At 45.4% G+C, this 21,260-nt stretch overlaps 1 protein-coding gene across 1 annotated transcript in view; it reads right to left on the bottom strand.

Annotated features, from left to right (window-relative positions):
• Positions 1-21,260, bottom strand: part of RILP (Rab interacting lysosomal protein) — a 134,995-nt gene that overhangs the window by 54,249 nt on the left and 59,486 nt on the right. The window contains exon 5 of the mRNA XM_078680165.1: positions 3,422-3,591. Coding sequence (XP_078536291.1) covers positions 3,422-3,591 — 170 coding nt within the window. The remainder of the gene's footprint in view (positions 1-3,421; positions 3,592-21,260) is intronic.

Genomic DNA, 21,260 nt, shown 5'->3' with positions numbered 1-21,260 from the left:
CCAATTTGGCCTTAAGAATGTCTAAAATTGGTTCCGGTGGCTCGGATACACGGTCTTTAGATTTAGGTGTCGAAAGGGACTGGTCTTTGGTATTAGAAGGTTTCGGCTCCAAAGAGTGTTTGTTTTGGAGCAGAGGGTTTCGGCTTCGAACTAGAATGGTCGTTGGAACCTGATCGTTTCGGATCCAAAGGTAGTTTCGATCCACTCGGTCCCGAACCAGAAGGCTTGACTGTTTGTTTCAGAGCCGAGACGAGAGGCGGGTGTCTGGAACATTGTCTCACTGCCGACCTTGGCCAGAAAGCAGAGGTGATGCTGTAGCCTTATGTATTTTGGAAGAGGATTTAGGGGGCAAAGGGTCTTCTGTACTCACAGCATCCTGTCCCGGAAGCACATCTTCAGACTCCAGATCGATCTCAAGCTCGGAATCTGGAATGGAGAGGGCCTCTTCTTCTTCTGTAGCAGATGGTTCAATCTCCTCTTGCTCGGATTCTTCCCCGAAGAGATCCAGAGTGTGTTGGATGCTTTGATGTTACATCTCTCGACATCGAGCCAGACGATCGCTTCGAGTCTTCTTGGACCGAAGTCATTTACAAGCCTTGCAGTCTTCCTCTTCGTGCTCCGGGGAGAGGCACAATTTACAAACGTGATGTAGGTCTGTATGAGGGTACTTGGCGTGGCACCCAGGACAGAACTGGAATGGAGTCCGTTCCATCGGCAGAAGGCTGGACCTACACGGCTAGGCCCAACTGCCGCCCACGAGGTTTTCGATCGAAAATGGAAAATTTGTTGACTGATTCGATACGCGGAGAATAGGGTAACGCGTACGGAAACAATACCGTCGAGGTTAGAGTAGATTGCGCACCAAGGGGAACCCGCAGAAAGGTTTCAAACCGGAGCGCAGCAATATATGCCCAAAAACCAATGGCATGAACAAACAATCCAACAATGGAGTTGATGACCATGCGACCCATCACCGAAAGGAGGAGTCACCTTACCTCGTGACTGGAAAGACTTCTTCGAAGAAAAACAACTTGCAAACATCTGGACCCAACACTAAATGGCAGGAGTATGCAAAGCATGTGCATCTACAGCACACATGCCTCAAACCCGGTTTCTTTACAATGCATCTTGGCATCGCTACCTCAGAGTATCACTGAGCGCTTTCCTAACATGCAGCCACCACCGAGTCAATCACAAGGGGCAGGATGCCAAAAAACACCCATGAAGGTTCCTGCCCGACAGCTGAGAGGTGGAGCGGTGCAGAGAACAGCTGCCAACAGAGGAGCGTGTCATGGGGCGGTGGTAGGACAATACTGAGGAGGATGGGCCAACCTAAAGCAAAGGAAAAAAAATGGTGCGCTAAAAACCCCATAAGTAAATCAAATAGTATGGGGACAGTAACAGGGGCAGTCTCCTGGCAGTGTCCAAAAGACCAAAAAGCGGGCCTAATTAAGCATGTCCACCAATGAAAATCAGGCATTTATTGTGCGGCACTAACAAGAGCCAAGGTCCTTGAAGTCATATAAGACCTACAGCATGCCTCGCAGAGCAGCGCATGTGCGCAGACACTAGGCGCGACCTAAACAAGCATTTGCAATGCAATAGGTCTCGCATTTGTTGAAGTTAGAGCTTTTGGCATTGAAAATAATGTTTTTTACTTTTGCTTTTTTATTTGCAGTGGAATTTGCATAGCACTATTGCTAATGGTATAAAAAAGCAAACGTAAAAAACATTGTCATTTTCAACACCAACAGCTAAAAGATTAACAGATGCGAGATCTATTGCATTGGAAATACAATTGTCTCGCATTTGTTGGAGATACTGGTATTATAAATGGCAATTTTTTTTACTTAGCCATGTTGCAGGGTGTAGTACCATATGTGGCAAAAGAGGTCCCATGGGACCTCTTTTGGGCACATATGGTACTGTACCCTGCAGAAGATATGGTAAATCCACCCTACCCATAATGCATTGCATGCATGACAGTACCACGAGTACATTCAAATATCTATGTACATATCAACAATTAGTAGCTTTGAAATGAGACAAAAGAATTATTATATTAATTCCAGATTAGGCTGTACTCTGGGTGGAGCTGATAAAGGGGAAATTTATAGAAGGTCGCCTATAAATGTGAGATGCGCTAGTGACTAAAGTAACCACTGCCAGCCTTGCTTAGGACCAAGCGTGTGTCCTGCCAGAAGCCCATTAAGAAAATACTGCTGTAATTAAAACCTAGGGAGTAACACATGTAACAGGGGATGTCCTCATGGGAGGTTAAAAGAAGAGACAAGGCGGTACTAAGGAGGTACTACCAAGCCTATTGACCAATTAAAAGCCACCATTTACAAAGGCCTGGGCAGGAGGCAATTAAAAAGATGAGCCGAAAGTGGGCGGAGCTTTATGCCCATATCCTGACTACAGCATGTCTGGAAGAGAGAGCGCTGCTTGGGCAAGACCTAAAAATGGCCCTTCCAGGAATGGGGATAGCAAAAAGAAGGAAACTGTCCCCGCCAATCCCCTTGCCAATCAGGGTAAGCATCAAAAACATCACTTTCAACTCCTTATTCCTTCTTAATAGACAAACAAAACAGGAACAGTGAGGCAATTGGTAATATAAGGGTAAGAGATAAAGCTCACAAATTAAAAGCATGCTAGCTCTCAAAGGCTTTTAAAGTGGCAGCTTTCTCTCTTGAGTAGCATCTCCTGGGCCTGAATGCCAGCCCAGGCAGTTTGCAACATCTTTGGCTCTTTCATAAGAGGATTCCACAATGTGATGGACCATATTTTGAGGGGGGTAAAGTATGCATGCACTTAGTTAATTCCCATTTAGGTACAGAGAAGTGATCTTCGTAAACATTCTGAACAGTGGTTTTTAAAGGTCTAAACAATCTTACAAATGGCAACGCTTTAAACCCAGATTTTCACTTGAACTGCTGTAGATAACAAAATATGAAGATACCTCTTTTAATCTGACAAAGGTAACTTACATCATACGCTAATCCATTTTAGTTTTTCTGGAACATACAATTAATTCTTAGCCTGCAGATGCAAACATATGGAATACATAGCAGGTCCTCAAATTGGACAGCGTGAGTGATGACATGAAAGGTGAAGATTCAGAACAGTTTAAACCGGTTGGGTTGTAATATCACATACACAAAAAGCAAGGGTTTTTTCTTGTGTTCTAACAGCTCGACACAGCAATGGTGAACGGTTACTAAATGGTCCATTATCTGTGATGGTGTCGCACCAATGTGCAGTAACAAGGGCAGTAATGGCCAACAGGTGCATGCAGTTGGTGATAGGGAGACATTAAACCAACAAAAACCCTAACCAACAAAGACTAGAGCATGCGCTCTGCTAACAGTAAACAGTGCAATCTGAAGGTTCCTTATTAAAAACACTGTGGCATACATACCGCTGGTAATAGGATAACTCCTCTTGTATAAGGAAGAGATTGGTCTTGAGTTCATTGCGTTCCTGAAGAATCTGCTGGACTTCCTTCTTGGTGAAGCATGGCTTGCTGGAGTCATTCTTGCTATCTCGTGCTGAAGGCTCATCTTTGCTCTCTGCTGGTCCACTGGTCGTCTTTTGCAAAAGAAACAAAACAATTGCCATTTCCTGGATTCGCAGTACATGGTCCTTTCATTGCTTCAAGATCTGTGCCTAGTGCGTTTGGAACAAAGGGGATGATCAGTAGGGTGTCTAACCAATCTGTACAAGACGCGTACATGTGGGATTCTCCTGCTGAGACTGGAGCTTTGTGCTGAAGGGTGTATGTAGTCTTTGTATATTGTATTTGGAACCCATGGGAATTTTTCCTCAGTGTAATCTTTTTCTGATATCTGCTGCTTCCCCAACATAAAACCCTTTTGACATGCAGCACATTAGCTGTGGGGTTCCCTGGAGAAGCACCATTTCGCCCCACTTTCACTTTTTAACATCATTCTAAAATACTTGGAGGACTTACTTTAAGCTTGAAATTGAAAATATTCAATTCCTGCCTAACATACAGATATATCTACCGATTAGTAATGGGCATGAAAGACTTGCAGCAGGATCAGATCAGATGGTCTCAGATGGCGAATGGCCCAAAACTGATAAAAAGATTTTTTTTTAAAGCAGCAGTCCTTACCACCAAATCTTGTGATAATAATTTATTTTTTATTTGATAAACATTTCCAAATCAACTTAAAGGATGCCATAAAGAACCATCATACATAATATTTAAAGAGATTCCACAATACAAATGTGTTGATAGATCATAAAAACACTAATGTCCTGTAGGCGGCGGCCTCTTAGGAGGCTTGAGTGAACCGGTCTCTCTGTTGTAACGGCTGGTTAGTGGATCACACGAGATGGTGCGGTTTGTGCCAATGTCTCTTGGGGTAAGTGGCCATTAGTTGCATCGCAGCAAAATAACGAATCCAGGTGTTACAAAAAACCTGGGTGCCCAATACGGTGCTATCTCTTGAGGAGGTTCAGCTGTGGGCATAGATCAGTTGCTTACGCAACATATCTGTTCGACAAAAGGGGGGTGCTGTTCCTAAAGAGAGGTTGGAGGGAGTCAAACCAGGAGGGGATCCTAATGATCAGTACTTGTTGCCCTCACACACCTGATTGAGCGTCAGGCTTCATCATAGGGCGTGCTCCTCGCAGGACCGGCGCTGCAATGCCCTACGAGAGGGCGCTTTTTCGGAGTTCTTTTGTTTTAATGCTGTATAGGTTGGGGTGTGTTTGGGGGTGTAAGATGTGTATGGTGGAGTGGTGGTTAAGTGAATTAAAACTGTCTAAAAGGGTGGCTCGTATGTCATTTAATGTAATGGTCCCCCTGACTGGGTTAAAAAGAGGAAAATGGCATCATGTGGGATCAATGAACCAGGATAGCTCTAATGTGCTTTTTGTGGGGTTTTCAGTGGGGTCGACAGGTTTCATTTTGAGGTCCTAACGGATCCTGCGCGTTTCTTCAGGACCAATATGATCCCTACCCTAGAGCTAAAGGGAGGATATAGGTATTATACATGTATATACCTTTGTTGTTTTTATCCAACCTAAAATGAAACAAACAAAAGCAAAATAGAACCTAGTTTATCAGGCGTCGCCTTCAGGTTTGTAAGACATCCCCAGTAAATGTTTTTAAAAACATTTTTCATGGGTGTCATAGTAGACATAGCATGCAATCAGCGCATAAAGTCACTACCAAGTGCTTGGTGAGAATCAGCATCAATGAAAGCAGATCAGGAGGTGACCACGCGTGTAAAAAAACTGTAAAAGAAACACTGTTTGACAGTAGACACTACACACGACAAGTGTGGTCTTTCAGTTGAAAGGGGTAGTCCTTACCCTATGTACTCAGTTTTTCATGCTTCATGAGTCATCAGCAGAGTAATGCACGCTGATGCAAATGGACTATATAGGGGACAAAACATACATGTAGAGTACAAACGCACAGCTCGCAGTCATCACATGCCCCTCTCATGGTATCCAAAGGCAACGTACGTGGTCCATCATGGTGCTCACTTGCGACCTACCCTGACTCTGCTTGTCCATCTGTGCATGGTGGTGATGTGCAGGTCGGTTTTCATGAAAGAGGTAATTTGCCTTAAGCGGAGCTGGTGATAGGGTAGTAACGCACTACACTGGGCCAATTAGGAACGGGCCGGTCAGATATTTTAAATGTTTTTAAAAAATGACTGGGGATGTCGTACAAACCTCAAGACGACGCCTGATAAACTATTTTATCTTTTGCTTTCATTTGTATCTTTCAGGTTGGATAGAAACAACAGAGGTATTCCATTGACTTGTGATAATACATATATCCTCCCTTTAGCTGTAGGACAGGGATCACATTGGTCCTGAAGAAACGCATAGGATCTGATAAGAACACAAATGTGTGAAACATGTCGACCCCATTGGAAACCCCACCAGCACCACATTAGAGCTATCCTGGTCCATTGAACCTACACCATAGCATTTTTCTCTTTTTAATCCTGTCAGTGGGACAGTTATATTAAATGACATTCAGGCCATCCCTAGACAGTTTTAATTCACTTAACTTTCACTACACCCTACACATCTGACACCCCCACACATGCACCACAACCTATACAGCGTAAAAACAAAAGAACTCCAATAAAGAGTCCTCGTGGGTCCCGCAGGGTATTGCAGCGCCAGTCCTAAGCTACTTACCTTAGTTAACACTCTTTCTTGTAGAGACTATCTAATTGTAGATTACTCACTTTTGAAATATTACTAAGCATGGGCGTAAAATCCGTTCCGCTCGCGGATTTTCGGTAAATTCGCAATCCGCGAACTCTCGCGAACTTGCCGAAAATTCGTAAAATCCGTGCGAAGCGGATTTTTTGCTTGGTCGCACTTGCCAACTAGAATACTATACAATTTCGCGGGAGTAAACACTTGCGAACACGTAGATGCGGCGGGCAGCGAGATTGCAAAATTTGCAATTTCGCACAAGAAATCCACCAGCAGGCAGCATAAACCTTGAAAATTATGATTTTTATCAGAATAACTCCTCAGGTTGACATTTGCCTGCACTTTTTCTTTGCAAGGAGTCCATTTTGGGGGGTGGGAGTGGGAGGAAGGAAGTGCCCCACAGTCTCCAACTTCCTGTTCCTGTCCACCAGGCTCCTCCCAGTGCTTTCTTCATGTGCTGGTCACTTTTATTTTCAATCTTGACCTGGAAGGATTACTTTTTGTGGATGCTGCTGGATATTTGGATTTTTGCAAAAATGAAAGCACTCAGCAGGTGCAAAAGTTCAATCTTATCATTAGTAACCATTCCCTGTAGTGCTTCCTGAGGGGCCCCTTCAGAGGTCATTTGCCTACTTGCAACTATTCTATGACCCTGCTCTGACCCTCACAGCAGGCTCAGAGAATAGCTACAAGTATACAACAAAGGTTCTGTTAAAAAAATTACACTGCAACAGAAAGCAATTACAGACCAAACTGAAAGCACTCAGCAGGTGAAAAGTTCAATCTTATCATTAGTAACCATTCCCTGTAGTGCTTCCTGAGGGGCCCCTTCAGAGTTCAGTTGCCTACTTGCAACTATAGGCCACAAAGGTCCTGTGAAAAGAAAAGTGCACTGCAACAGAAAGCAAATTACAGATAAGGAAGCAGGTGCCAGCCAGACTGGAAGTTTAAATTCAGTGACACATTAATCAACCCCAAATTAATTCATGTCAGTTGAAGCAGGGCAGGTGTGCTTGCTTTTTTTCACCCCCATAATCTACAGTGATAAACCAACCAGAGGGTGGCAGTGATGTACCCGAGGGTGGCATGGGTGTACCAGAGGGTGGCAGTGGTGAAACAGAGGGTGCTGTGAACCTGTGATGATGAACCAGATGTAGAAACAACATAGTCGCGGCCGTTGCGAGCCGACAAGTAAGTTCGCAATTGCGAACTGGTACAGAACACTCGCGAACTGGCAGAAATCCTTGCGAACACAAAAAAAAAGAAATCCGCAAATTCGCGAGAGTTCGCGGATTTTGCGGATTGCGAATCCGTAAATACGCAAGTTTGCCGATTGCCAATTCGCAAAATCCGCCCATGCTTAAATATTACCCAGGCCTCAGACTTGACCCAGAAACTTTTTCAGCAGTACAACTGAAAGCTGGTAGGTGGTGCATTGCGGCTTCACACTGATACTATACCACTCTGTAAATGACGTGCAGAGCCTATATAGGTGCCACTCCCATGTGCTGACGTCAATTGATTTCAAAGCTGTCTGCGCCCCAGACGTAGAACCCCAGCAGCAATTTGACCCCGACCAGTGTGCAGATTCCTATACTTGGGTTTGTAATAATAGATGGAGTCCAATGCACAGAACAGGGAAGATTGGAGGTTTAGTGAGGAATCTGCAGTTAGATAGAGTCTCTACCAAAAATAGTGTTATCGAAGACAAGTAACTTGTTCTTCTGATAGAGAATTCTACTTACAGATCCATCACCTTTGGAATAATACCAGAGCAATACCCATTTGAAGGAGGTTCAATGAATGGACTCAAACCAAAAAAGTCCTGTAGGATCGTGCTGGCGTAATGCCCATCAGCAAACCGGGCTGTACAGACAGTAGTGCTTCACGAATGTACCCTCACATAGCGGACTGGCAAGACATGAACTCCACTTGCCAACATAGTGGCAGCAATTTTGGCCACGGCAGAGTGAGGCTGCTTTTAGGTCAATAGTTAGCAAATCTTATTGTAGAGTAAGATCAAGCATGAGATGGTCCTTTTCTGCATGGCCATGCCTTGCCTTTTGTCACTCCAGTGAACCCCACAAAGAGTGGATCATGACCCCGGTGTTCTCAGGTACGATAGGTTTATAATCTTAGTACCCATCTGGGGTCCAAAAGAAAGATTGTCTTCTCCTCAGAGGAGTAAGGCAGAGGAAGACACACTGATAAGGTGATATTTTGACCGATGTGGCACCACGTCACAATTTTCGGCAAGAAAGATTCTCACATCCACAAACCAAGTTTATCTGGAGAGAAAGTGGTATACAGCAGGTTGACAGAGCATAAAGATCATTCACTCACTGCACCGATGTTATGGTGATGACTATCACTGTCATGAGGGTGAGAAGCTGCAAGGGACAGCGGTGCAGTGGTTCAAATGGAGTGCACATCAAATATGTGAGGACCAGGTTACATACAAGAATGTAATCTGCCTGAATCATCATCATCAAATCGCTTTATTCGATTCAAAGAATCATTAGAGCATACAAACACATCCTTAAAAACATTTCAGTTTTGACCCATCTAGTACAAATATATAAAACAGATTTTCACGGAAAAAATATTTAAAAACAAAACATATAAAAATTATAGGTTTCTCTGGGCTAAAGCGTTACACCGAGATCAACACTTCTTTCAGGAATGTTGTAAATGCAGTACATAGATTACTATTCAATTGTCACATACAACTCCAATTCTGCCTCAAGTGCAGAGAGAAAACTGTTGAATGTTTAAAATAATTAAGAGCATTTTAAAAATGTTGCCCTTTCTTACTCCTTATAAAGCTGGCAGCCAACAGAAATTTACTAATGCCCAGTACCACAAGTTGGGAACTATCAGATTTTAATATTCTTAGTACCTCTAGACAACTTTAACTATTCAGTATTCTGCAGAGGGGCTTAATCCACTTTCGTCTAAGACTAGGTATTGCGTAAGCTGTGCAAAAAAACGAGACGTGCGCAATATCTTCGTCTGCGCTTAAAAGGCACAACGTGCATCTAGAGTCCCTTTCAGTCAAGCCAGATTTTACCCATTTGGCTGTGAAGGTATTGACTTGGATTATTCCATACCTAAATTTCAGTAGAGTGATTTCTCCAATTGCAGTTCGATCTCGTCTAAAAAAGGCTCAAAACTCGGATTCATTTTAAAAGACAGAAATTGTGATGTCAATCTCCCTGCCACGGGATTTAAAGTGATTTTATGTAAAATAAATTCCCAATATACATTCCTGATCTCTCTCGGAGTCGGGAATCAACACATTCGGGTTTGCCCAATTATGTAATATGCCTGAATCAGTCTATTGGCATTTCATTTTTGGCAGTTTAATAACAGCACATACAAAAACAGAGTTCTAAACTCTGTTTTTGTATGTGCTATGTAAAACTTCCAAAAATGAAATGTCGAGGCCTGTCACAATCTGAATAAAATGTCGAGGCCTGTCACATGCTGTAATCTTCCCTCCAAGAATTAATTACAAAGCCTTAACTTTTATGTCGGAGGTAACCCTTGGAGGGGGAGATGGGGAGCATACAGGACAGGTATTATCATTTCACATTTGCCATGTTTCCAGTAGATCATGATTCTGTAATCCAAATCGGGTTCAGCATGCAGGACTCCGGAGGCTGGCCTTGAAATCGGTAGTCTTCCTCCTGAATCGGGAGAGTTGGCATGTATGAGGTTAAGGTCCCACTGCGGTATGACGAAAGGGGAGGGAGGAAACAGATGTAGGCCTTTCAAAAATGCATCACCAAAGCGTATTTAAATAAGGAGGGTTGGTCCGACAACTGTAAAATAGGCAAAAGAGCCAAAAGGTACCATTTAATGTACCCAGAGCAAAGCTTTGTCAGGGGAGGTACAAAAACAACAAAATGTCAGATTACTTTGCCTGAAGGAAGGTCAAAGATGTTGCCGCTCAATCACCAAGCATGAAGGTGGAGATTCCACAGGCCGAATTGCTGCGACAGCAGATCCTTTCAGAGGGGCAGCCTTATCGGAGGACAGATTCCATACACAGGCATTGCGGACATCATACTCTCCATGCCCAGTCTGGTGCCATTGGGACGATTTGGGCCCAGTCGGTCCTTATCTTCTTCAGAACAGGTATTAGCGTGAAGGTGTAGAGAAGTCCAGAGTCCTACCCTGGGCAGAACGAGTCTCCTAGAGAGACATGGCTTGGAAACTCCAACGCGCGGAAGTGCTAACATTGTGAGTTCTTGGCGGAGGCTCATAGATAGCCAAGGTTTTCCCCCATTCGCAGAAGAATCTTGCACCATCTGTGAGTGCAACTGCTACTTGTAATCCGTTAGGAGTTGGTGACTGAGTTTAACCGCCCAGTCATTCAAAGATCCTGCCAGGTAGTTCTCCACCAGGAAAGTACCTTGATGGTTCTGCCATTTCCAGAGGCAGTGCGCCTCCTGGCATAGGATCCATGGACCCCATTCCGTTCTGCTTGTTGGAATGCCATAATGGCGGTGTTGTTATCGATAAAGACCTGCACCAGCTCCTTTTCGGTGGATGAAAGGAAGGCTTTAAACGCCAATTGGATGGCCCTCAACTCCAGAAGATTGATATGGACCCAGCACTCCACGAGAGGCGTCTGCTCACCACCTCTTATAGGTTTCCACCTCAATTCGGATGTGATGCATCGGTCACCACTGTCTGCTCGGAATGAGGTAGGATGAGAGGTCTGCCACTGACAACTTCATATATCATCGAGTAGGTTTAAAATGAGTTACGGGAGTTGGATGAACATTGAAATTTCGGACACCTTATGATTGTATTTATTATGTTTATAAGTCTGTAAACAGTTTGAAAAAGAAAATAAGATGCATGTGCCACGATCTGTATAAATACGACACCCCTATTAATGGTCCAGGTATATATTTGAGTAAGCAGTTGGAACTGCATTATGGGACTAGCAGTGTTGTAGAAAGGTTAGTTCATTTCCAATGGACCAGGTGTGAGATTATCATGTGACATGAAGGGGAGGGGTGGAGAGTCAGTTTAAATCGAGGTGGGGTAAAAGCCCAGTAAAACTTTCGGTGCGAGAAGTGGAAAACGAGTTTGTCACAGCAGGTACGAGTGGGTTTTAAAGAAGAGGGAGGTTGTTTTTCCGCAAGGGTGTAGATTACAGAGGGTAGAACTTGTGTGACCAAGAAGGAAGGAAGCGGGCGGAATAGAGTACGAAGGGAAGAGAAACAGGGAGGTGAACGAGGGTTGTCATATAATGTGAAGAAAATGGACTACATCGGTGAAAGACGAACTGGGAGGATTACTTTCTAGGATTAATGAACACGCGAGGCGGAAAAGTTAGAGGTTTAAAATGTGGATGAGAAAGTTCTAGCTAGGAGTTTATGATTGATTGTAATGGTGACATGTAAATAGAGAGAACAGTTACAGTTTAGTGAACATTAGTGTTGTTTTAAAGAAATTGCATTTTTTTAAAGAAATTGCATTTATTTAGATGAGGGTTTAAGGTGTCGATATTCAGGAGATTGAGCATTATTAGTATACTTATAGAAAACATTTAAATTGCGTATCTTTAAGACTGTAATGTATATCTCATTGTCAATTTCAGTTATCCCTGATGAAGGGCCAGAGAGGCTCGAAATGCATTGGATGTTAATAAAACTGCTTGTTTGATGGAAATTGCCTTTGTACGTGTTTATTGAGAAGAGGTTTGGATGGCCCACGTAAACATGAGAAACCCAGGAAATTGCAGTCACTTGCATGTGGACTTTAAAAGACTACAGAGAAAGAACGTATAAAACTTGGAACTGAAAGAGTGAACCAGAGTTTAAAAGCTAAAAGCAAAGGAACATTTGCAAAAGCAACACTGGCTGTGCAACTGGATTTGGGGTTAAAAAATAACCCCATAAAGATGGAGGTCTGCCACTGACCCAATTGCATAACAGCAACCACCATTGCAGACCGTTTGCTGGCTTCTCTGAAATCTGAACAAGGTTGGAAAGGTCCCTTTGATTTTGGGCCCACTAAGACTTCAGATCCCACTATAGAGCCCACATATACATATTGTTGTGTTTCACCAGCTGAATGCAAGAGGCCATCAGTCCCAGCAGCCTCAGAGTCGACATCACTGAAACCCAGGTAGAGAGGATGAAAGATCAGGATCATAGCCTGAATGTCCTGGTCTCTACTTTCCGAGGGAAAGTAACAAAACTGAGCAGGATCCAGAACTTCAATGAAGGGGAGCGTCTGAGAACGAGTCAACTGTGGCACGTTAAACCCCAAAGATGACAGCAGGTTCGCTTGTCTGGGGCGCTTGTCTGGGGCGAGTCCACATTCAGCAGCCAGTCATAGAGGTAGGGGGAATAGTACGACCCCTGACCTCTGTATTCACAGATTGGTAGTAGAACACCTTCAGAGGGGCACTGGTGAGGACAAAGAAGAGCACAATGAACGGAACTTCTCCTGTCGCACCACAAACAACAGGTACCACGGATCAACATGGAGGGCAGGTATATGACAAAAGGTATCCTGCAGATCAAACTTCCCCATTCAGTCTCCAGGGTCGAGGGCACACAAGACCTTGGCCACAGTGAGCATCTTGTCCTCTCAGAGGAAGGTGTTGAAAGGGTGCAGGTCTAAAGCCGGACAATGTCCTTCATCTTTCTTTAGCAAGTAGTGGTGCAGAAAGTATCAGGAATAACAACTGCGCCCTTCTCAATAGCACTTTTGCCCAAAAGGGCTTGCACATCCGGCTGTTAAGACGGAGAGATGGTCCTTAGTCAGTTGTTCTGGGGACAGTAGGAGTGGCAAAGTAGTTTTGAAGGGCAAAGCATGTCCCTTGTGGACAATTTGCAGGACCCACCTTTTTGATGTTATGATTTACCAACCGGGTAAGAATCGTCAGATCCTGCATCCAACCAGGTGGCTGTGCTCCACTATGGGCATACTTAAGGGGTTTGCAGATGGGACTGCTGGGGGGCAGGGGAATTCTAGACTGACTGATACACCGTACATGGCTGACTATGTGGTCGGTGGTCGCCACCGCCGCAAAACAGCTGGGCATCTTTCGACCATTAAAGTGGCTTTTGGTATAAAGTACCACTACCAGAACCACGAAAGGAACAGTGGTGCTGATGCAGTTGGTGAGGTGGGGTAGATAAGCTCTTGGAGAGAGCTGTAGTCCTGCTCTCTTTATAGTGCTATCTAGAGGAATCTGCCTTGTCCCCAAAAAGATGGGTGCCGTTAAAGGGCATGTCCATAGGGGAGGACTCAACATCGCCTAAAAAGCCTGTTGACCATAGCCAGGTATGGTAACTGTGAGGAAATGGGCGTTTTATAAGTTTGGTGTGGTGTGGTAATGCAACATCACCGTGTAAGATACTTACCAACCCATTTAGGACCCTTAGGTTTCGTCTGTCAAACCCTCAGCTCAACCCTGGGTGGCTGTGGCATTGAGCAGCAAAGCTTACACAGAAGAACAATGGAAAAGCATTTAAACAGCAACAAAACAATTGAAGAAGAAATCAATATGACACTCAAAAAAATCAGACACCAGTTTATAAAACCAGACTATTTTTATAAGAATTTAGACATTAGAATAAAAAAGATTCAAAGGAGAATGTCTGAGATATAGATTTTACAAGCAATAATAAATCAAACCAATTTCACTCAGTCACGAAAAAGCCTTGGCAAAGTCAACAAATTGGACTCTTAGAAACCATTTCAAAGAAAACTTGGGCAAGAGTCAATGCGATTAATTAGAAGTACTTGAGGCACCCAGGGACCAGCAATTCCAGGCCCTTTATCAGCGTTGCAATGGATTCCTAAGGATTGGACCTGATGCAAGGGATGAAGGATGCTGGAGATGCTCCAAGGATACTGTGGATGTGCTGCTGTCGAAGGTGGGTCTTCCTGAAGGGACTCTTTGGTCCACGTAGATAGTGAGGGGGTCCCTGTTGCAGGGTCAGCATCCCACAAAGCCCTCTCCGGTCTACAAGAAGTCCAGTCGCCACTGGACTGCCAGTCGCCCGGTGTCGGGGTCACAGGATAATCCTTCCTGGGTCGATAACTCTCCTTTAAGGGCCCCAGAAACTTTCCAACAGCACTCCCGGGCTCAGCAAACTCTGGTGCAACTCTGTGCGCCAGATCTTGGTCTTTAACTCTGCACGCAGTTCCAGTAGCAGCTTGAAGTCTTTGGGCTACCAATGTACCCCAGCAGGCTGCTTCAGCTATTGTAATTCCTTCAGCTATCGTATCCCTGTGCTGCAAACAACAGGAGGCCAGTTGCTGGTCCTGGGAGTCTCTTCACTTTCCTGAGCTTTGGAAACAGCTTCTCCCTGAACAGGACACAACAGGCACAGTCCCGCTCTTCTCTAGCCACCATGTGCAGTCTTTGACGGTGCAGCCTCTTCGCTGGTTCTTTTGTGTAGCAGGGCATTCCTTCTTCGGTCCTTCTTTCAAGTCGGTCGAGATAGGAGGTCTAGGTGCCAGGAGTGCCCCCTTCATGCTCGTAAAGTGCCCTCAGGGCAGGATGTGGTTGGCAGTCAATGGGCTACCAGGTTAGCTCCCACCTGGTGACCACTTCCTGTGGAGTGTGGCATCTGGCTATCCCAGTATGCACCATTCTGCCTACTCAAAAGATGGCGAGACCCCTATCTCAGTGTTCAGCTCTCAATAGCTCACCCTTGGGGTGTTGCTACCCAAGGTTCTACATTTATTTATTTATTTATGAAATTTGTAGAGCGCGAACGAATGCCCGAGGGCGTTTTGGCGCTAAAAAACTCGATTCATGACTCTCCTGATATTGGGTCCCGGCGTGATTACTGGTTAAACAGCCAGGTCTTTAGACTTTTCCGAAAATAAAAAAAAGAGTATAACTCATCCTAATTGACAAAGGAAGAGAGTGCCAGAGTCTGGTTGCGGTAACTGTAAACCGTCTGTCTCCCCAGGAAACTGTTTTGGTACGAGGAACTGTTAATTGGTGCAAAGTGACTGATCTCAGTTGTCTTGACGGACAGTACGGAGTTATCTGGTTCCTGAGAAACTGCGGACCTAAATTATGTAGTGCTTTAAATACAAGGCACAGTGTCTTGAATTTTATTCGGTTTTTAATTGTTAACCAGTGAAGATTCCGAATGGTTTGGGCAATTGGTTTAAATTTAGGAATCCTGGATAGCAATCTTGCCGCAGCGTTCTGTACTGATTGCATTTTGTTAACAACCCGGGTTTGTGCGTTGGCGAACAGGCTATTGCAGTAATCGAGTGAAGATAGTACAAGTGTACTTACCAGGGTTTTACCTGCGCTGTCGGGTAGAAACGGAGTGATTTTTTTAATGCGTTTTAGCTTATAAAAAGCTGTTGCCGCTATTTGGTTAGCGTGAGCAGAAAAGTTAAGATTTTCATCAAATACCACTCCTAAATTCCTAACCCTTGGGACGGGGTTGGGCAAAGTTCCAAAGGCTGAAGGCCACCAGGCAGGAGACCAACAAGGGGAGAGTTTCCCGAAGATGACAACCTCGGTCTTTTGGGAATTAAGTTTAAGGGAACTGGAGGACATCCAATCCCCAATCGCCAACATGCCCTCCTGAAAACGTTCCACCACCTCTTCTCCGTCATTATTAATGGCGAGAACTAGCTGGGTGTCATCTGCGTAGGAGGGAAGGCCCATCCCATATTGCTTGATGACTTTAGCTAGGTCCGACACATAAATGTTAAAAAGTGTCGGACTCAGGGATAAGCCTTGAGGCACCCCACAAGGTAGAGAAAGCTCACTTGATTTAAAAGGGCCTAGAGTAACTGCCTGAGTCCTTCCAGATAAAAAAGAGTCAAGTAGGTTCTTTGCTCCCTGTTGGATTCCCATCTTTCCGACACGGTCGATGAGAATGGAATGATCGACTGTGTCGAAAGCGGCAGATAGGTCCAGCAGTACAAGCACGGCCGTTCCTCCCTGATCTCTGATGGTTCTAATGTCATCGGTGGCTTTGATTAGAGCCGTTTCAGTGCCGTGAAATTTGCGGAACCCAAACTGGGTATTATCCAGCAGGCAATGTTTTTCGATATACTCCGACAGCTGGTAATTCATGGCTTTCTCTACCACCTTAGCCAAAAATGGAAGGCTGGCTATAGGTCGATAGTTTTTTAAATCATCTTTAGCCAGATGTTGTTTTTTTAGAAGAGGCTTTAGGAGAGTGTTTTTCAGAGTATTAGGAAAGATCTCGGATTTAAAAATGGCATTGCATATATTTGCGCGACTACACGAGTTAATAGTTCCATAACCGGTGGAAAATTTTTGGGTGGACATGGGTCTAAAGCAGATCCTGATTTTATGGTGTTGATGATGTCCAAAATTTGTTGCTCTGTCATTTCTTTAAAGTGAGTTAGGAAACAAACAGTGGGTGTCGTACAGGCAAGATGTGAAATGGCTCTGTCCTTAGAAGAAAAGGCCAGATAAATATCGTTAACCTTTGTGTAAAAGAAGTTGGCCAATGCGTCACAGAAAGATTGCGAAGGGGGGGGGAGCCAAGTCTGGGGTTTTCCCTACTAATTCCTTCACCACTTCATAGAGTTGTTTGCTGGAATTCTGGGCCTTTTCTATTCGATCGCTAAAGAACTGCCTTTTTGCAGTAATGATCATTTTTTTATAGTTAACAAGTGTTTCCTTGTAACTGGATTTACATTCTTGATCGTAGCTTTTTCGCCAAAGTCTCTCGGCATTCCTATAAGTTTGTTATTGTTTCCCGAGTTCTGCCGAGAACCAAGGCGCAGAGGGGGCTGTCCTATTCCTGGATATAATTTTGTAAGGTACCAAAGCCCTTATAGCCTCGCCTAGCCAATCTGAGTATTGATTTGTGGCTATATTTGGGTCTGATGAAATCACCGGGCATGTACTGTTCAGTAATGCTCTAAAGTCTGCATTGTCGAGGTCCTTCCACGCTTTAAAAGGTGTGCGACAAGGATCAGGTGGTCTGTCTGTTGGGGCATCATTAATGGAAATAGAGCAAAGAATGACGTAATGATCAGACCAAGGGAGCGGGAGGACGTCTTGTACAAGGATCCCATTAAAATTTTAAAAGATGCCGTCCAGAGTATGACCAGCCTCATGTGTGGGAGAGGAAACTAATTGGGAAAGTCCTAGTGTTTCCATGTCTGACAATAATGCAAGAGTTTTATTGTCTTGTTTATCTAGGTGAAAGTTGAAGTCACCTAAAACTGTATAGGAATCCTCAATTGCTAACGATTCAAGCATTGAGTTCAGGTCAGAGAGAAAATCAGTGCGTGTTCCAGGTGGTCTGTACAGAAGCACTCCTTTTGAAATTATGCGAAGGAGTCAGCAAGATGGTAAAAAGAATTGCTTCACAAGTTGATGACAAGCTAGGAGACATTGTCACTATAAAAATATTACGGGCAATTATTGCCGGACCACCACCTTTCTTTCTCTGTCTGTCCTGTCGGTAGACCTTGTATCCTGTGGGAACTGCAACCACTAAATCAGGATCTGAGGCACTATCCATCCAGGTCTCTGACAAACAATATGTCTAGATTCCTATCCTTGATGAGGTCTGCTATTTCCTGTCGATGTCTTACTAGTGATCGAGCATTAATGAGTGCCATCGAGATATTGATGTTTCTTTTGGCACTCTTTTTACTGGACATAACGTTGTTAGTAATAAAAGGTAGGGTGGATTTACAGTGAGGACAGCTGACAACAGTCAATGAGGGAATAGAATCTGGGTCATGCATTAAACAGTGACTAACTGAGGGGGGTCGTTGTTGCAATAACTCCACCTTAGAGTAGGAGATACGGACCTGAGATCCTCCAGGGGTCGTGGCCCTAGGGCCGGTCCCGGCGCGGACGGGTGCAGACGGGCTTGCCTTTGGCGTGCCCGCTGCGCGGACGGGATAGCATTGTCATTATCCCGTCGTGAGGAGGGTGGGAGGCGTCCAACAGCTGGACCGCAACCCTTTCCTCCGCTCAAGATGGCGGCTGCAACCCTATCTCCAGGGGCGTCAACACCTAGTTGTGTGCGCCGAGGATCGGGGTTCGAGCGTGACAGGAGGCAGGTCACGAGAGTGCAGCTATTAAATTTAAAAACAATTCACGACGCAAATTAGGATAATACCAGTTTTAAAATCAATGTAATAGTAGGCTAATCCCCCGGCTTCCGCCTCAGGGGAGAAACATGAATTGAATCAGCGCGCTGCGCTTTCCGGCTGTTTTTGTATCCTGGGAGGGCGGGAGGCGTCCAACAGCTGGACCGCAACCCTACGCGGTACAAAAGGGGGTGGTGATGGACGGAGCATCTGAATCAAACACTCACACCCAGTCAAAAGATCTGGGTTCAATCCATCACCGTTCTTTAGCCCACTCTGCCACCCCAGTTTAGACATCGCTATATGCAAATCAGTCTGACCCTGTGCCTCATGGGAACAGTCCAGCCCGAACTGCCAAGCCATGTCTTCCCTGGACCGGAAACAAGCTTCCGAGGACCGGTTTCTGGCATTCCAGCCGTCTTCAGCCCGGCTTGCTTGAATCCAGTGACAAAGTGAGCAAGGGACTCACGTCTGAGCATACCCTGCCACACTTATGGCGGCCAAAGCGGTACAAAAGGGGGTGGTGATGAACGGAGCATCTGAATCAAACACTCACACCTAGTCAAAAGATCTGGGTTTAATCCATCACCGTTCTTTAGCCCACTCTGCCACCCCCATAAGTGTGGCAGGGTATTCTCAGACGTGAGTCCCTTGCTCACTTTGTCACTGGATTCAAGCAAGCTGGGCTGAAGACGGCTGTAATGCCAGAAACCGGTCCTCGGAAGCTTGTTTCCGCTCCAGGGAAGGCATGGCTTGGCAGTTCGGGCTGGACTGTTCCCATGAGGCACAGGGTCAGACTGATTTGCATATAGCCATGTCTGAACTGGGGTGGCAGAGTGGGCTAAAGAACGGTGATGGATCAAACCCAGATCTTTTGACTGGGTGTGAGTGTTTGATTGGTTCAGATGCTCCATCCATCACCACCCCCTTTTGTACCGCAACCCTCGGCATGCTCCTAGGCAAACCGCTTTGGCAGCTGGTTTCCCCTCTCTGCGCCCGTGCCAGCCTGTCTCCCTAAAGAAATGGGGCAGCCCTCCCCTGGCATAACACATCTGCCCTTCAAAGGCAGCTGCCCCTTTGAAGGCTGCCTTTTGAGGCCAACACTCAAGTGGCTTCCTGCAGGAGGGAGGCAAAACCTCCCTGGCCTGGAGTCCTTCATTGTTCTCCTTCCTGACAGTCATTGGCACCTCTCACCAGAAGGTTCAGAAAGGGGTCTCATGGAATAGGCTCCATGTATGCTCGGGATGGCACAGGAGTTTTAAAGGCAACAAAGTGGCAGATTTGCCAAAGCTGTACACTGCAACAAGTTATATTAATTTCGACTTGTGATACAAGTCGGAATTAATGTAACAAGTTGTTTGATTCCTCGGAGGGCCCACTTTGGGTGCACAGTTCAAAAGTTAGTACAGTTGAGAAGTCAGCTTATAAAGCTGTACTCGCCAGTTGTGTGACCAAATCTTCCCACAGTAAAAACGGACGTTTTGTGTGTTCACTGTCAGGACATGTAAAGTACATGTCCTGCCTGTGGCATATGTTGCACCCTTCCTTACGCCTTAGTAGGCCTGCTATTGGGGTGACTTGCACAGATGTACAGGGGAAGTGGTGGCCTTGCCACTACTTTCAATGGCAAAGTCGGGCTAGCAGTGAAGAACTGGTCTACCCATTTGCAGTGGCGAACTGGGGGACTTGTTTTACTTGGGGGACCACCAGCGTGGCACAACCATTTCTGCAAGCCCTGGGGTACCCTTCTAACTTATTCGCCCAGGGTGCCATATACTAGGGACATACAGGTACGTTAGCTACTTCCAATTGGGTACTGCCAATTCGAAATACACTTTAGGGTCAGGGCATGGGCATCTGGTTAACAGGTCTCAGTACATTCTCAGAGTGGAAAAACCAGCAGCATCAGTTGAAAAACTTGGTGGTGATCACACAAAAAGAGACCTATCATAACAGCAACACGCACCCGATGAAGTCTGTGGTGTCTAGCCACAGCGAATTATAAATTTGGCAGCGTCACACCCATCCTGAAAGGCCTGGGTGACGAGGTGGCAAAGGTCTTTCAGTGCACCTGGGAGAATCTGAGCAACTGAATCCCAGTGTGTGTGGGAGTATCGACCCCACAGGCAAGTGGCATTAACAGACCAGAGGGTCAAATATATTGAGGGGAGTATTCTACTAGATGGGGGTAGACACTAAGCAGTTCCAAGGCAGAAGGCTGTGGTTTGTTAGAGTGCAGCCTCTATCATAGCAGCACCAAGTTGGAGTGCACAATGGGCATCCCTTCTCCTCCAGCATGGACATTCCGGGACCCAGCGGCAGATTTGCTACAGGTGCCAGAGAAGTCCCTATGACTGGTTTGATGGGTTCAACTGGTGCCAAGGGTGAACCCGACAGCAATATCTCAAATGGAGGGCCTGGTGGCTCCTTGAGGCCTGCAGGCGTGTGTAAGAGTGTCAGAAGTGATCTGAAGAGTTGGAGTATTGCCTCACAGAACTCTTCCATCTGCTTCAGTGTCGCAAACTGCCCGGAAACTCTGATTGTGCCGGGACAAGTTGCAGGATGGGCTCCGAAGTCGACCAACGTTGGGAGAGAGAGTGAGGGCATGGTAATACCATTACACCATCTCAGGAGACCAAGAGTGGTGTGATGAGGCGGGGTCCCGTTAGACATTTATTGTTTTTTCTTCGACTTACCCGAATATTTGGAGTATGACCAAACCTTGGGACTAGTCACAACACTGAGTCTTGAAGTGCTTGATGTAGAGTTTTGCCTCGCATTCTCATATGGTCTTCAGGTTCAATGATGTGCAGTCATTGCAGGCCTTAGAGTTGTGGTTCGACCCCAGGCATACCTGATGAGTATTTGTCACAGTTATTTATTTGCGACAGCCCTTAAAAGGTTTGAAACCTGTCAAATTGGGAGGTGACATTTCCCTTGCACAC

This window comes from Lissotriton helveticus, chromosome 3_1, assembly GCF_964261635.1.
Source record: "Lissotriton helveticus chromosome 3_1, aLisHel1.1, whole genome shotgun sequence".
Taxonomy (NCBI): domain Eukaryota; kingdom Metazoa; phylum Chordata; class Amphibia; order Caudata; family Salamandridae; genus Lissotriton; species Lissotriton helveticus.
This window is presented reverse-complemented; position numbering and strand designations above follow the sequence as displayed.